This window comes from Amphibalanus amphitrite, unplaced genomic scaffold (assembly GCF_019059575.1).
Source record: "Amphibalanus amphitrite isolate SeventyFive unplaced genomic scaffold, NRLGWU_Aamphi_draft 000076F_arrow, whole genome shotgun sequence".
NCBI lineage: Eukaryota > Metazoa > Arthropoda > Thecostraca > Balanomorpha > Balanidae > Amphibalanus > Amphibalanus amphitrite.
In genome coordinates this window covers 921,495-936,155 of record NW_024881572.1, presented here as the reverse complement: position 1 = coordinate 936,155, position 14,661 = coordinate 921,495, and the positions used below count along the sequence as shown (strand labels likewise).

The 14,661-nt window shown below is 50.7% G+C and overlaps 1 protein-coding gene across 4 annotated transcripts; it reads left to right on the top strand.

The window, feature by feature from the left end:
* The first annotated feature begins 269 nt into the window (after nt 1-269).
* On the top strand, nt 270-14,489 carry LOC122379340 (alkyldihydroxyacetonephosphate synthase, peroxisomal-like). Of its 4 annotated transcripts, none has more exons than XM_043361472.1 (14): nt 270-322; nt 5,521-5,571; nt 8,659-8,748; nt 8,916-9,055; nt 9,365-9,514; nt 9,730-10,018; nt 10,372-10,550; nt 10,665-10,844; nt 11,119-11,244; nt 11,442-11,572; nt 11,854-11,968; nt 12,322-12,455; nt 12,653-12,758; nt 13,150-14,489. In XM_043361472.1, exons 2-14 carry the CDS (start codon nt 5,522-5,524, stop codon nt 13,254-13,256), a joined length of 1,797 nt encoding a protein of 598 aa, XP_043217407.1. In that variant the 5' UTR covers nt 270-322; nt 5,521; the 3' UTR covers nt 13,257-14,489. The 4 variants fall into 4 exon arrangements, with proteins under 4 accessions (XP_043217407.1, XP_043217408.1, XP_043217410.1 ...); XM_043361473.1 differs by lacking the exon at nt 270-322 and adding an exon at nt 4,651-4,767; XM_043361475.1 differs by lacking the exon at nt 270-322 and adding an exon at nt 4,652-4,767 and having other exon boundaries at nt 11,448-11,572.
* The last annotated feature ends 172 nt before the right edge of the window (nt 14,490-14,661 follow it).

Genomic DNA, 14,661 nt, shown 5'->3' with positions numbered 1-14,661 from the left:
ATAAACGTCGGATTGAATATAAACATGGATAAATGACGTCACGACATGGTACTTTTGTTTCCCTTGGAAATGATGTAAAGGGTGATGAGAAAAGCACTGAAAGTGACACGTGAGTTTTTTCGGGAAAATGGCATGTAAAAATATAAAAAGTATAAGAAAAAATACCTAGCAAAGTTGAAAACGTAAAGATAAGTTTCCCTGTAATATGGCAGCCGATAACTAAGATGAAAACTGCGCGGATGGGTCAATTACTACTCGAACCTGCGAGCCGATCAAAAAAACACCATCCTGAGCTGAAACACCAATACCATCTGACAGCGAAGTAAGTGTAATTATTTGAAGATATACTGATTTTTGGTTCGGGTTCGGAGGCCAGCTCAGAGCTTTACCAACAGAAAAACAGGCGCCTGCTGGATTTTTGCCTAGAAGTAGAGACCGCTTCGTTTCACTGTCATTTATGCGTCTTAAAGGAAATAGTTCACTTTTAACATGGGATTTTGAACTGGAATAGTAGTTTCGTAGCTTCAGCTGAGACTAGCACAAATCAGGAGCTTTTACGGCTCAGCGATCACCCTAGACGAAGATATTCCATTTCTCGTTCCGAAAAGTGTGCCTTGCAGAGGAATGTGTGCCTTGCACAGGAATGCAGCCACGTCATCGTCAGCCAATCAGCATGCTGCTTACAGCTAATGCAGCATGCGTAGGTTTGAACTACGCAATATGATTGGTCAACGCGTAATAAGCTTCCGCGTCAAACATTATTTTACATAGAATATAGTTCGTCCTATATCAAAATATAGAAAATAATTGTTTTTACAAAAAGGTTTTATTTTATTTTCTGATCATTTTGAGCATAAAAAATCGTAAATCCATAGCAAAATACTAATTTCAGGAAAGTGAACTGTTTCCTTTAACGTAAATTCATGGGTTTTTCCCCATATTCATGGCATAGTACATGGATATGGGTTTTCCCATGTTGTCTTGCTGTAAAAGTGGCCACCGGTCTTAGTTAGAACGGCCGGTTTGTTTTGCGCGGCGTAGTTAGGTCGCCGCCCTCCTCGCGAGGCCGGTAACGTAAGTTAGGGCCACTAAAAAAAAAAAGCTTCACACACAGAGCATAACGGCAAAGCCCTATCCACTTACAGGGTGCGCAAAAAGTGCTGGCCCATTGCTGTACTTAAATAAACGAATGCAATCGACGGAGTGAATATTATCAACGCTAACACCAAATATTGGTTTGCATTATCAAACCAGATATGTTCACTCACCTCATGCGCGATATAACCCCCTTATCTGCAATGACCTTCTCTGCACACGTAGGCGGAAAGACTTGCATGTCTTGATGTAGGTAGGGTCCTGCATCTCCCACGTCTTCATGATGTGTGCCTTCAGGGCCTCCAAATTGGGATGGGACACTCCCTGGACCTCATCCTGCAAAATGCTTTAGATGCTTTAGTCAAGGGATTCAGGTCGGGTGACTGAGGGGGCAATATGTCATTAAGCCAACAATGGGCCTCTCCCCCCAAGCTTTGTGCTGGATGGAACTTGCATTGTTTGCGGGTGTAGTATCCTGCTGGAAAACGAAATAGACTTTTGGATACGTCTTCAGGATCCATGGGATGACGTCACTGTCAAGCAGACGCTCATACATCGTCCCATTTATCTTCTAATTGGCGTTAGTGAAGACGGTTGGGCACTTTTTGCCGCCCGAGTCGTGGGCTGTCCTGGATGGCCTGAGACAAGGCAGTCACATTCTCAGAGTTTTATCTGTACGTGACCGGTCTGGCCTGGGGGCATATTCCAGGATCTCCCTTATTGGTATTAGGCTTTGATACCTACGGGTAATTGTTCGCAGGGGGCTCCAAATTTCATCGCAACCTTGAACCTGCTCAACAGTCATGCCCGATTCGGCCGCGCCGCGCGCAGGTATCCAATGACAATGTGACGTTTAGCCTGCCTCCATGACTGGCCGTTAATGGTCTGCTTTGTTCGACATCTGGCTGTGTAGCAGGATCATTGAAGATATTGCGTGCGGCTATTGGCTTCCCGAAAAGCAACCGCAGCACGCGTAGAAGCGCTTACTGTAAGAGGGCCAGAACTTTTTGCGCACCCTGTATGTGCCCTTCGCGTTTACGCTCCAAGTGTGAAGCTCTTAATGGCAGAATTGTGCCGAAAACTTCAGCGCACGTCTGGCGTAACTTCGCATGCGCGGAATTCAACCCTCGCATGTGTGCGGCGTTTGCCAGCATCTAATGTGTGTGTGTGGGGGGGGGGGGGTCGGTTGGACCCCCTTGCCGTTTGGCCCCTGATGGAGCTAGAGCTTCGCGGAAAAAACGAGCGTGTTGCCCGTGACGAGAGGAAGCCGATGATACCCAAGTTTAAGGTCCTAGGTCATTGGTTGACGGGAAAATCGGGACCTGTTAGAAAGTCGTAAAGTGTGGCTTCTAAGGGGTTTTTCGGGACGCTGATCACGAATATCGTGTTAGTTTTGATCGCAGATGATGTCTTTAAGCATTTAGACCAGGTCGGGTCAGGTCAGGTCAGGTCAACCAGTAGGCGTCGTGACGGATATCGTAGTACGTGTCAACCGCCTCTGACAGCTTCGTAACATGTTACGAAGTCACCAAAATTACTTCGTAAATGTTCAAATGGCTGCTAAATTCGAATTCAGCTCCAAAAACTAGCCTAGAAACATGTAAAACTCGAAAAAGTGAACCGAGGTCACCAAAGGTCAATGACCTGACCTGACCGCCAGGTGACCTTGACACCCACGCTAATGCATGGGAGCAACATCAGATCACATGTTTGAACGTTTGAAACCACGAAAAGCTTGCAAACGCGCGGCTAATGCGAGCCGACATACGCCGAATCGCGATTTCGGCCAAACATGGTCACGGAAAAGAGGTGCCTCTATGGAATTGTTTGACGTTTATTGTGACAAAATTTCAAAAAAAATCGGCTGGAAAATTTTTGAGATATCGAGGTTTCAATGACGTCATGATTTCTTGGTTTTCGACCAAAATGCGACCATAATGCGAGCCGACATACGCGGATTCTCGATTCCGGCCAAACATGGTCTCGGAAAAGAGGTCACAGGTCAAAGGTCATTTGGGTCAGGGTCATGAAATTTTCAGGGTAGGTGTAGAATTGACCAATGCGAGGGTACTGAAAGTTTCGTCGCGATCGGTTGCTTTTTACGCGAGTTATTCGCGAAAAACCATGGGGGCGTCCTTCCGACCCCCCCCCCCCCCCTACACATGCGAGGGTCAACGCATGGCGGCAGCTGAATTTTTGGCGCAGGGCCGCTGCATTTTATTTTATTTTATTTTATTTTTATTTTTTATTTTTTTTGGCGAAAGATGTCACAGAATTTAGTCGGCACGCTCGTCAATCTAGCAGCAGATTCGCCCTGCGGGCGGCTCCAGAAAGGTTTCGGGACGAGACGTCCCCGCCCCGGTCGTCGCGTGCTCGAACTGGCGAGCCGCCCTGAGTGAGTACTCAGCGGAGTAGCGGCCGCCTGGAATGGAAGACCTTGTTGAACATTGCCCAGCGTCGCTAAGTAATAGGTACTGCAGTGGGTTCCTGCCTACTGCGGTATCAAGGGGAATGAGAGCGCAGATGACCTGGCGAAACAAGCGGCCGTCCTGCCCTCAAACGCCCACTCGCTGACCAGGGCGGTTCATTGTGCGGCCTCGCATCAATGGTGCGATGACTACGGTGCCGTGGGCGCGACAAGTCACTATTCAAGCCACTCCTCGGGAGCACACCGCCGCTCCCTATCCCCGGAGAGGACCGAGAGGACGCCGTTTCGGTGCACCGGCAGATGAGCGCGATCCACTGGGGTCACTCGCTCCCAATGGATATACCCAATCGGAGGAGTGGAGCATGGCGCAACTATTTGCAGTGAGTTCCGACCGACTGATAACAGCCTTTGAGTTATTATCGGTTTTGTCGAAAAAAGAATACCTTCCATGCAGTCTGCTGAGGACTGTACCTTAATTAGTCTCCGAATTTCGTGACGTTTCGATACATTTATGAGAACCTAAAATATTGGCCTTCAAAGGTGTGAACGTTTTTCTTTAGGGAGAGGGGCACCTTTTGCCCCTCCCCTAACTCATGCTGCTATACCTTACGGAAGCGGATCCATCATCTCTGTCCGATGCCGATTTTGGTCCGATGTACTGCACCGGTGTGTTGATACACAGCGCCTTAGTGTTTCGTTGGCTTTGCTGTGAGCTGCTGTATGGCTAGTGTATTACCAGCAGCTCTACTGCGACTGTGCGCATCCTGTTGGTATGTTGCGACTCGGCTGGCTTTGTGCACCGTGCTGTACTGCGTGTGTACTGCGTCGGTGTATGTTCGCCATCCCCGTGTGCACAGTGCCGATACCCCCGGCTGCGTCCTGTGCCCGGCTCCCTCACACGTTTACACCGTGCACACCGTGATCCAGCCGGCTGTGACTCGGTTTATCGCGCCGCCGTCAGCCGGCGGGGGGCGGCGCGGCGGAGCGATGGGGGGGGGGGGGGGGCACACGTGGCGAATCGGACCGGCATCAGGCCACGCCGGGTCGGCGGGTCGGCGGCGGTGCCAGTCAGCCGCGCGGGGCGTGACCGGACGGTGGCGGACGTGGGAGCGGGCTGCGCTGCTGGTGGCGTCGGTGAAAAGTGATTTTTGCTTGCCGCTTGGTGGTCGTGATCCGGTGTCAAGCCCTGGAAGATAATCCAACGTTTTTTATTTATTTTATTAAGCTCATCTGCACCTTCTTAGGTACGATGCGTTCATTATCCTACGTCTATTTCAACTTTTTTTTTTGGTGGCAACGCAAAAATTGTTCTTGATGCCTCCCATCAATCCGACGGCACAACAGAAGTATCGTTAAAATTTACGCTATCCGAATCTTTCCCGGTACTAATCAGCCTGTGCTGTAAGATTTATTTAAGTTTCTTTGAGTTGGCGACTGGCCCTGGTTTGTCATAGCTATGTTTGCCGCCATTGGTTCATTTGCTTACCGTGTAATGTTCCGAGTCATTTCCGACTAAACGTCGGGGGCGCTGCCAAGGAATGTCCTGTAGCTGGGACGGTCACCTCCGGTTGACGGACCGGATCCAGCCAGCACCGTGTAAAGTCCGGCCGGCGACCGCCTGCTGGATCAGCTCGTCAGAGCGGATATAATCCATCGTATTATATCCGCTCAAGCAGATATAACACGGATATGTATTTTGCACACAATATAGACAGCATAGACGAATATAGACGGACAAACAGTTTAAGGATATGTGCAGATATGGATTTGTACGAATATTTAAGTACGGTGTATTTTGTACTCAGTGCAAAATACTCCAGCTAGCACAACTTATTCGGCTCGCCGACTGTTTTCGAATCTCATCCCGCCCACCTTCAAAGCAACTTTGTCCGCTTCTGTTCCCAGGGCCGCTATTCGATCATTGAGACTACCATGACAGAAATACGTCGTTTGTTTCCCTTTTCACCCTGCTTCTTTAACTTTTATGTTTGTTTCAGGATGGAGCAGATGTCGGTGCCTAAAAACAAAAGCTTTCTACCGAAGCGCAGGTAAGCAGTTGTGAGCTTGGATTCTGTTTCGCTCATACTGCAGCTTTGTGCACATCATGAGCCGTAGTAAATGATGTCATAACTCATTAGGGTTTATCCGTAGGACAGTTACTGCCTACTGGTGACCACAGAGTAGGTCAAGTTTTATGTCAAACTTGTTCGACTTGCCTCGTAATAAATGGTCGCACCTACATACTTTTGATCGCGTTTCATTGCGTGTTGCGTCCGGTGTAGATCAGTTATCTGTTATCCGACATAGTGATAACTAGGGTTACCCGCGTGCTCCGCAACGCTAAGGGGGGATTTTTTGACCCGTGGGTTGGTCTGTGTCGATTTGGTTGGTAAATATCCATTTCGTTCGATTGCTTTTTGACGGCCAAGCATTTTGTAAGAAAACAAAAAGATACATCGCATCGAGGTGCCCGTGTCGTATTATCATGCGTTCTACTTTAGAATGATTCGAAAACTGGCGTGAAGTCTTTTGAGGGCCATCGATGAATTTCGCTAAAAATGACAATGTAATGGTTTGGAACATTTACATTTTTAAGGATACTGTTGCTAATTATGCGAAAATGAAGAGTGAATATTGGACAGAATTGAATGCTCTATCCAATGGTACCATATTCAATTGCCAAAGGTATCAGGTTATGCAGCAAACCCCGTGTGATTAATAAAGTGGCACAAAATTGACAAACACCATTTTCTCCTGTGATTTGCACCACCTTGATTTGGATCAATCAGCTTTTCATAATTTTTATATGAGAGGCGGTATCTTTCTCTTGCAAATAGGCGTTGATTCAACTCGCTCCATTTAACGGTCACCTAAAAATAAAATTAATTCCAAAATCCCTCAAAAACCGCAATTTTTCAAATAAAAGTGCCCTCTCCGGTGCACGTGGCGCGTGCTATCCTCTGCATTGCACACCATTCAATAGCCCGTTCAATTCTGTACACGATGCTGTTTTCCCCGTGCCGGTCGGATCCCTGGTCACCAAGATATTGCACGGGGACTGGACCCGTGTCGGCCAAAATTAGCCGTTTTCGCCCGATTTCGCACGCCGATTTATACATGTAAAGTCTATGACGCGAATTTGCACTTTTTGAGCACGCACCACGCGCTCCCTATCAATCCGAGCGAGCCCAGACCCCTCAAAGGCACGTTGCGCATCCTTGATCTTTAAGTTGTGCAAATTTCACCGGGCTAGGTGCAACGGTCTGGCCTGTAGTCCACGCAAAGCACGACCAAGTCGGGACCTCGGTAACGGACAGACGCACCCTCCTCAAATAGTAATATAGACAAGCGGCTGCGCCACTTGCTTTGCTGCGTGGTAGGAAAAATTGCGGCACCAGCTAATTTGCTTTCGAATGGTGTTTGATTCATGTCGATGTGTTGTCTAGAAGCGTAGATATGGACGGAAATGTGAAGAGCATGTAAAAATAACTGTTCTGAGGGCGTTGTTGGATGCAATTTGGGTGATACGGGGTCAATACGGGTCAAAGGGGTCAGTCCCGGTCACTTTGGGTCAGGCCAGGTCACATAGGTCACCTCTCGTCCGATGGGATCAGCCCGGGCCACTGGTCAACTTTTGCCTCCACCACTACCCCTACCACTACCCCTACCCCTACCACTACCCCTACCACTACCCCTCCCCCTACTCCTACCACTACCCCTACTACTACCCCTACCCCTACCCCTACCACTACATCTACCACTACCACTACCCCTACCCCTACCAATACTACTACCCATACTCCTACCCCTACCACTACCCCTACCACTACCCTACTACCACTACCCCTACTACTACCCCTACTACTGCCCCTACCACTACCCCTACCACTACTACTACCCCTGCCACTACCCCTACCACTACCCTACCCCTACCACTACCCCTACCACTACACTACCCCTACCACTACCCCTACCCCTACCCCTACCCCTACCCCTACCAACACCGCTGGGTCATGTCAGGTCACAGAATAATTAGATCCAATCAGTACTAAAATATCAGACTTAAAGTGTTCCCAGCCCTGCCCCTATTCGTGCCATTCCATTACGCTTAATCGAATTTGTCGGAAATGGCGCTTTGTGGCATATGTGGCGCACTGCGACAAACGCGGCGCATCTGAACCTGTTGGTTGAGCATGCATCCTGGCACCAAATTGCACCCATATCGGACCATATTTGACAAAACCGTGCGATTTACGGCAAAAATGACGCCCTGTGACCAATGTGATGCCTTGCGGCAAACGCGGTGCATTTGTAAATTCCTATCACAAACTGTACCCATTTAGCGACAGTCAACCACTGAACTCTAATATATACTGGAAGGAGCATTGGTGACTTGTTTTTGTCTATCGATTTCCGCCATGTTGTGTATACCAGAAATATAAATTGCATGTACGGTAGCAGAGGTGCAGTTAAGTGAGAGGTACACTACTCAAAAGTGCTGCTGCTTCATGCTTGCAGTTTGATTGCAGTGATCAACTTTTCAAGACTTTGGTATACACAACATGGCGGAAATCGTTGGACATTCTGGCCCATATACGGCCAAGGCGAGTGCCTCCCCCTGCAGTCAACACATTTTTTCGCCACTTTTCATTCAAATTAAAACCTGCCCATCCGCCAATGCGAGGCACCCGCCACCGATCGGCATGCATTTAGTTTACAAAGTTTGTCGACCCCGGCTCTCAATGAAGATAAATGAACCGATCAAAATTTCATCGGCGTTCTTCCAGCGCGCCCCACGCGCGAACCGTGCACCCCAGCGAGCCGAAACCTAGAAAAGGCGCTGACCCGTTACGTCACCTATAAGGTGTGCAAATTTCAACCCCCTACGATATACCGTCTGCCCTGTAGGCCGGCTAAATTGAACCCACTACACGACGTGGCGGACAAACAGACAGACAGATGGATCCTGTTCAAATAGTAATATAGATGTTTATTCTGTTTATTTGTTGTTTTTGAGTGTTATATGCCACTTTCAACGCTTAATAATAATAATTAAAATATGTCATGCCTTACCACCTTGCCTTTTCACACGTTTCCCGACATCGAACTATAACCATACATTTTTCGTCTTTCAGGCAGGAGCTTCTAAAATGGAACGGATGGGGTTACAAAGATTCAAAGTTTGTGAAGAAAAGCAATGGCGAATTTGGTTTCCTGGGCAACAGGTAATTCTCCCCGTGTCTGTGTACCGGCTTGCGAACAGAGCATCATCCTTGGCCACCTCCGAAGCATGCGTATAACGGAACCTGTTTCATTTGTGTTGCCGAAATTATAGATTTCTCGACACAACTTTGCGTTGTCTCCTCAAAGTCCTGTGTTCCCGCCGCGTCAGGTACCCGATCGGCGGCGGCGAGGAGCTGCCTCTGTTCCGCCAGTGGGTGCAGACAGAGCTGGGTATCGACACGTCGCGACTGGAGGAGGCGGTGCCGGAGCCCGCTGAGTGCGACTACCCGCCGCCCAACGTCCAGCCAGGTGGGTGTTCAGCACGACTACTCGCCGCCCAACGTGCGAGCTTCTCAGTACTCACGGTGCTTAGCGCGGCTCAGTACAAACGGGTGTCCTCAGTGACGGCCAACATTTCCCCTTGTATACGGTGGCCGTGTTTAGGATCACTGTTACTCCGTTTGACATTGTAGTAACGCGCAGGTATCGCCTGTCAGACGCTGTAGGTCCTGTCTGACGACGTTAATCGCCTGTTCGGTCTGACACTGCTCGCCGGTCTGTCGCACCCTGTGCCCTCCACGATCTCTGACGACTAGTGACGCTCCCGTCTGTTGTCAGAGTTCCTGGCCGCGCTGACGGAGGCCGGCCTGAGCCACTCGGTGGCCGGCGATGACCGGCTCTGGCGCTCACACGGACACACCATGCACGAGATATTCGCGCTGCGCCGCGGCGAGCTGCCGCCGCTCGTCGACCTCGTCGTCTGGCCAGGTCGGTAGAGCCGAGATCGCTGCGTGCCCTGCTCAACGTTCTGTCGGAATATGGAACAGATATTTTCGTATTTAGCTTTGAATGACCTTATGTATGTATTGCAGAAAAAAGCTTCCGATGCAGCAACGGTTGTTATTCGTATGTATTGTTTTCGCCGACGTACTTACAATACGATTAAAATCATCGTTCCGTCTCCTGCCCCCGCTCTGGCACAGAGTGCCACTCGGACGTGGAGCGGCTGGTGCGGCTGGCCGCCGAGCACGGCGTGGCGCTGATCCCCTACGGCGGCGGCACATCGGTGACGGGCGCCCTGCTGCGGCCCGACGCCGAGCGGCGCACCGTCGCCTCCGTGGACACCTCGCAGATGGCGCGCGTGCTCTCCATCAGCGCGGCCAACCTGACAGCCCGCTGCGAGGCCGGCATCATCGGTCAGGACCTGGAGCGCGTGCTGCAGGCGCAGGGCTACACCTGCGGCCACGAGCCCGACTCGTACGAGTTCTCCAGGTGGGTGGAATATCGGATCGGCGGCGGTCACTGTTGATGGTCACCGGTTCGCCATAGCATATTCAGGCTATCTTAGGCCCAGGACGTCGAGAGCTAGGTGTTTAAATATTGTCTTATCTACTCATGATTGTGCCGTATTTATACCTTTTACAGTACGACTGGTAAATTGTATTTATACGAGTGGTAAAACTCGTATGTGGTAAATTCGTGACGCTTGTAACATGTGTTCTCGCAGTGTTATGTCGAATTTGTAGCAGCTATTGTATCAGTAATTCTAATGCCATGATCTTATCTCGCTGCCTTAGTGCGTGCCCTATCCTATCTAATTACCACCGCCTATGTCTGTCCGCCAGTCTGGGCGGCTGGGTGGCGACGCGTGCCTCCGGCATGAAGAAGAACACCTACGGCAACATGGAGGACCTGCTGGTGCACGTGCGACTGGTGACCCCGCGCGGCGTCCTGGAGCGGGGCAATGAGGCGCCGCGCATCTCGGCCGGGCCCGACCTGCACCAACTGGTGCTCGGATCAGAGGGTCAGTGAAGCTCGTGATTGGTGAATGTGATGACCTGTGCTGATTGGTTAGTGTGCCAGTGCTTTTCGGTAGACGCTGTCTCCGTGTCGCTGACTGTTGTGTTCCTTTTTGCAGGCACCCTGGGTATCATCACTGAGGTGACGGTCAAGATCCGGCCGGTGCCGCCGGTGAGGCGGCACGGCGGCCTCATGTTCCCCGATTTCGTCAGCGGAGTGCGCTTCATGCGTGAGGTGGCTGCCCAGCGCCGGCAGCCGGCCAGCGTCCGGCTCATGGACAACGAACAGTTCAAATTCGGTCAGTGACTGGCTTTAATGGTGGCTGCCTCACGCGAAGAATAAATGTTATTTGTAAAATGGCTGGACAAATTTGTCAGTAAAGATGAGGGTTATACTAGCTAGTTAGTTAGTACGTCTATTGGACTAGTATGTCTAAATCAGGGCATGACGCTCAGTTGCCTAACTGAACCGATTATATTTGGGTTTATTTGGGTTTACGACCAAGTTCAAGACCACGACTCAAGTTCGACAGCACACGGCCGCCTCTGACCAGTCCCGTCTCCGTGCGCCAGGTCAGGCTCTGAAGACGCCGTCGGGGTCGTTCGGCTGGATCAAGACCGGTCTGCAGAAGGCCTACATCACCCGCTGGAAGGGATTCGACCTCAACAAGGTCTGCATTGTCACACTGATGTTCGAAGGTAAGGCGATTTAGTCTCGGTTGGTGCTTGGTGTGCTCCCTATTACCATGAAGTGTCACATAGTTAGTACGTCTATTGGACTTACAGATAGAGGTAGCTTTACAGTTTGTTCTGCCCTACATTTTTCAGGTGTTTTCGTCGCATATGGACGGCTGTTTAAACTATTTGTCATCAGCTGTGACCCTCCCTCCGTCCAGGTACGGAGGAGGAGGTGCCCGCGCACGAGGCCCGGCTGCTGCAGCTGGCCACGGCTCACGGCGGCTTCTCCATCGGCGAGGAGAACGGCAAGCGCGGCTACATGCTGACCTTCGTCATCGCCTACATCAGGGTAGGCGCCACTTTGCGGTCATAAGTGAAGTCTTAGGTGGTTTGTCAACTGCCTTGTATGCTCTGTTGGATACCACTGTCTTGGCCTTGGATTGATAATTTTTACGAAGTTTTCCGGTCTAGGTTTCGACGTGTGTTCACCTCCGTTTATCAGACATTTTTCACTTTTTGTCGGCTCATCCGTGATACTTATCCGCCTGGTGACGGTCTCATTGACGGACGGATTTCGGCTGATGTATTTCGGCGACTGACTGAGTACCCCCTCCCCCCCCCCGCCGGCAGGACCTCGGGTTCGCGTTCCAGATGCTCTCCGAGTCGTTCGAGACCTCCATGCCGTGGGACCGCTGTCTGACTGTGTGTGACAGCGTCAAGCGCCGGGTGCGACAGGAGTGCTCCGGTGAGTACCGAGTAGGCCGGCGGGACCTCTGAGGGGCAAACAGACCGCAGCTGGGTTGGGAGGAGATGTGGGTCATAAGAGGCTAGCTGCTCTCAACTTTTGAGACCACAGCACTGCGATATTTTCTAGACAAGTTGCAAGCAAGGTTGAGGATCAATGGGCTAAAACCAGCCTGGGTTTCTGTGCGTGTTTGATCTGTCGCCGTCCATCTTAGTTCAGTAACATATTAGTCAAGGTGGACCGGGAAACCGGGACCAAGGTGGATATTTATCCGCACGACTGATACCAGAGCAGCTGCAGTCTCAGCTATGTCGTTACACCGCTGTGACACTGCCGTCTCCGTCCCTCGGCAGACCGCGGCGTCTCGGACGTGTTCATCACATGCCGTGTAACGCAGACGTACGACGCCGGCGCCGTCGTCTACTTCTACTTCGCCTTCTGCTACAAGAACGTGGCCGACCCCGTGCAGGTGTACGAGGACGTGGAGGTGGGTCAGAGGTCAGAGGTCAGGGTAAATGGTCACCATGAGGTCAGGGTGTCTGTCAGTATACCGTGTGTATAGCGAGGACTGGCGCTGGTCCTGAGGTAGCTGTACCGCGAGACAGCTGCAGCGCTGGAGGGTTTTTAACGTTATCCAACGTCCTACCCCGCGCTCTGTTGACCTCTGCTGTGACCTGCCGTCAGGCGGCGGCGCGGGACGAGATTATCCGGTGCGGCGGCTCCATTTCGCACCACCACGGCGTGGGGAAGATCCGACAGCGCTGGATGCGCCAGACGGTCAGCGCGCCAGGTGGGTACCCTGCCCTCTCTGCTCGCTGCCCTCCGCCTCTTCTACTCACACACTCCCTATCGGTGACTGTAATACATACATGGAAAATAATCAGCAGACAGCATTAGTAATTACAATGTAACTGCAATAGTGAAATGGCCGCCAGGCACAGCCATAGGCGGTGGAACGGGAGGGCACCGGGGCACCGTGCTGATTTACGTGACCCGTGCCCCCCTTTGATTTACGCATTTTAACATTAGCCCTATGGGCGTTGCACGGAAAGAATTGGACCAAAAGTCGGCAGTGCCCCCCCCCCCCCCCCCCGTAATTGAAGGTGTTCCGCCGCCACTGGGCACAGCGATGGACTGACTCAATAGCTGCTTTTCAACATTACCCTCGCTTTCCTCGCCAGGTTTGGGCGTTCTGCGCGCCACGAAACAGTACCTGGACCCGGACAACGTGTTCGCGTGCGGGAACCTGTACGGACAGCTGCCCGAACTGCCAGAGTCCAAACTGTGATCACGGCCCGGTCACCTAGGAAATCAAACTGACCCCACTCGGGTCATCTGGGACATCAGCCTGACCTCGGCTGGGTCACGCGGGGCATCGAGCGAGCGGGGACTAAATAACTGCCGGGGTGGGGGAAAGGGTAGAAAATTGGAATGCGAGTCGTGTCGCCGGTGTTTTGTGTAGACTACGAGTATACCCACTTTTCATCGATTTTACTTTCCTTTGCCGTATTTAGATATATGTAACACTGCGTGTTGTCTGTCTTTTGGTCTTTCTCTCCCCACTGATCTGAACCATCATCTTGCGTTTTAGGTCCATTTTGTTTCCGCACATCTTTTCTTACGCATATCTTTTCTTATGCACACCTTTATCACTCGCACTTGCCATCCTGTGAGTAGTGATTATCAAAGCTAGTTTAATTCACTGTGGTAGCTTGTTTCTGCACATCCAGCTTTTTGTTGAGATAGAAGGCAAGCAGCTGGCTTACGACCATGGTTATATTTTGGGTGTCTAGTCAATCGACCTCATTGGCAACTGACCATCCAGAGCATGCAGCTCATCCTGTTCTTTGTTATCCATTGTGCCGCTTGTTCGCCACGGGGAGTTGGAATGTTAGCGGTATTAAAGTCAATAACACGTTTCTTTTTACTTCCACTTCCCGATTAGAAGTGCTCCGCCGTCACGATTTCCTTGCGTCGCCATTATTGTCGTATTGAGCTGTTATGTAGTGTGCTGGGTACGACACTTCCCCGATTCCACGATGATAGCAATCAGTAATCATTTAGGGATCATCTCTATCCCTTTGCCATCAGATCCCTGAGTGATCATACGTGTTCACTGTTCAGTGTATTCAAACTGCACGACTTGCGTGCGCGGTTCTATCGATTTAACCACAACCAGGGGCGCACGGGGGGAGTGGGTGGCGTTACTCGTGCCTCTGTATCCTAATTATTTTTGTCTTATCCATACCTGTTTGTAATGCTCGTTTTACATATGTCTATGATTAGACACTCGTTCTATTGATTATTGTGCTTGTTTTGGGTCTTGATTGGGTAGTCGGCTGACAAAAGGGTGGTGTCGATGTCGATTTAGTCATGTCATTTTGATAATCAAAGCTTGTTTAGTCTTTGGCCGCATTGTGATCAAGATGTGTGGTACTTCCAAGTCATTTTGTTTTGTTCGATCTGATACTTTGGACAATGCGTTTACAGACTGGTTGCCATAATATAATTAGCTGCTGTGTTTTCGTTATTTGGTGTGAGGCGCAGTTGAAATCCGTTGGTACCGTCCACGCTCTCAGACACCGTGGCACCGCTGAACAAGGGGTTATAGTGGGCAGTAGCCTCCTCGGGCTGGGGTCGCCAAACTAGTCAGTCGTCATGACGTGACAGCATATTCATCAATATGAATGACT

What these genes read in the sequence shown, in the direction of transcription:
- LOC122379340 (XM_043361472.1), top strand. Translation starts at nt 5,522, where the DNA reads ATGGAGCAGATGTCGGTGCCTAAAAACAAAAGCTTTCTACCGAAGCGC. An exon ending in CAACGAACAGTTCAAATTCG is followed by an intron (nt 10,845 to 11,118) that starts GTCAGTGACTGG and finishes TCCGTGCGCCAG; the next exon opens with GTCAGGCTCTGAAGACGCCG. An exon ending in TCGTCATCGCCTACATCAGG is followed by an intron (nt 11,573 to 11,853) that starts GTAGGCGCCACT and finishes CCCCGCCGGCAG; the next exon opens with GACCTCGGGTTCGCGTTCCA.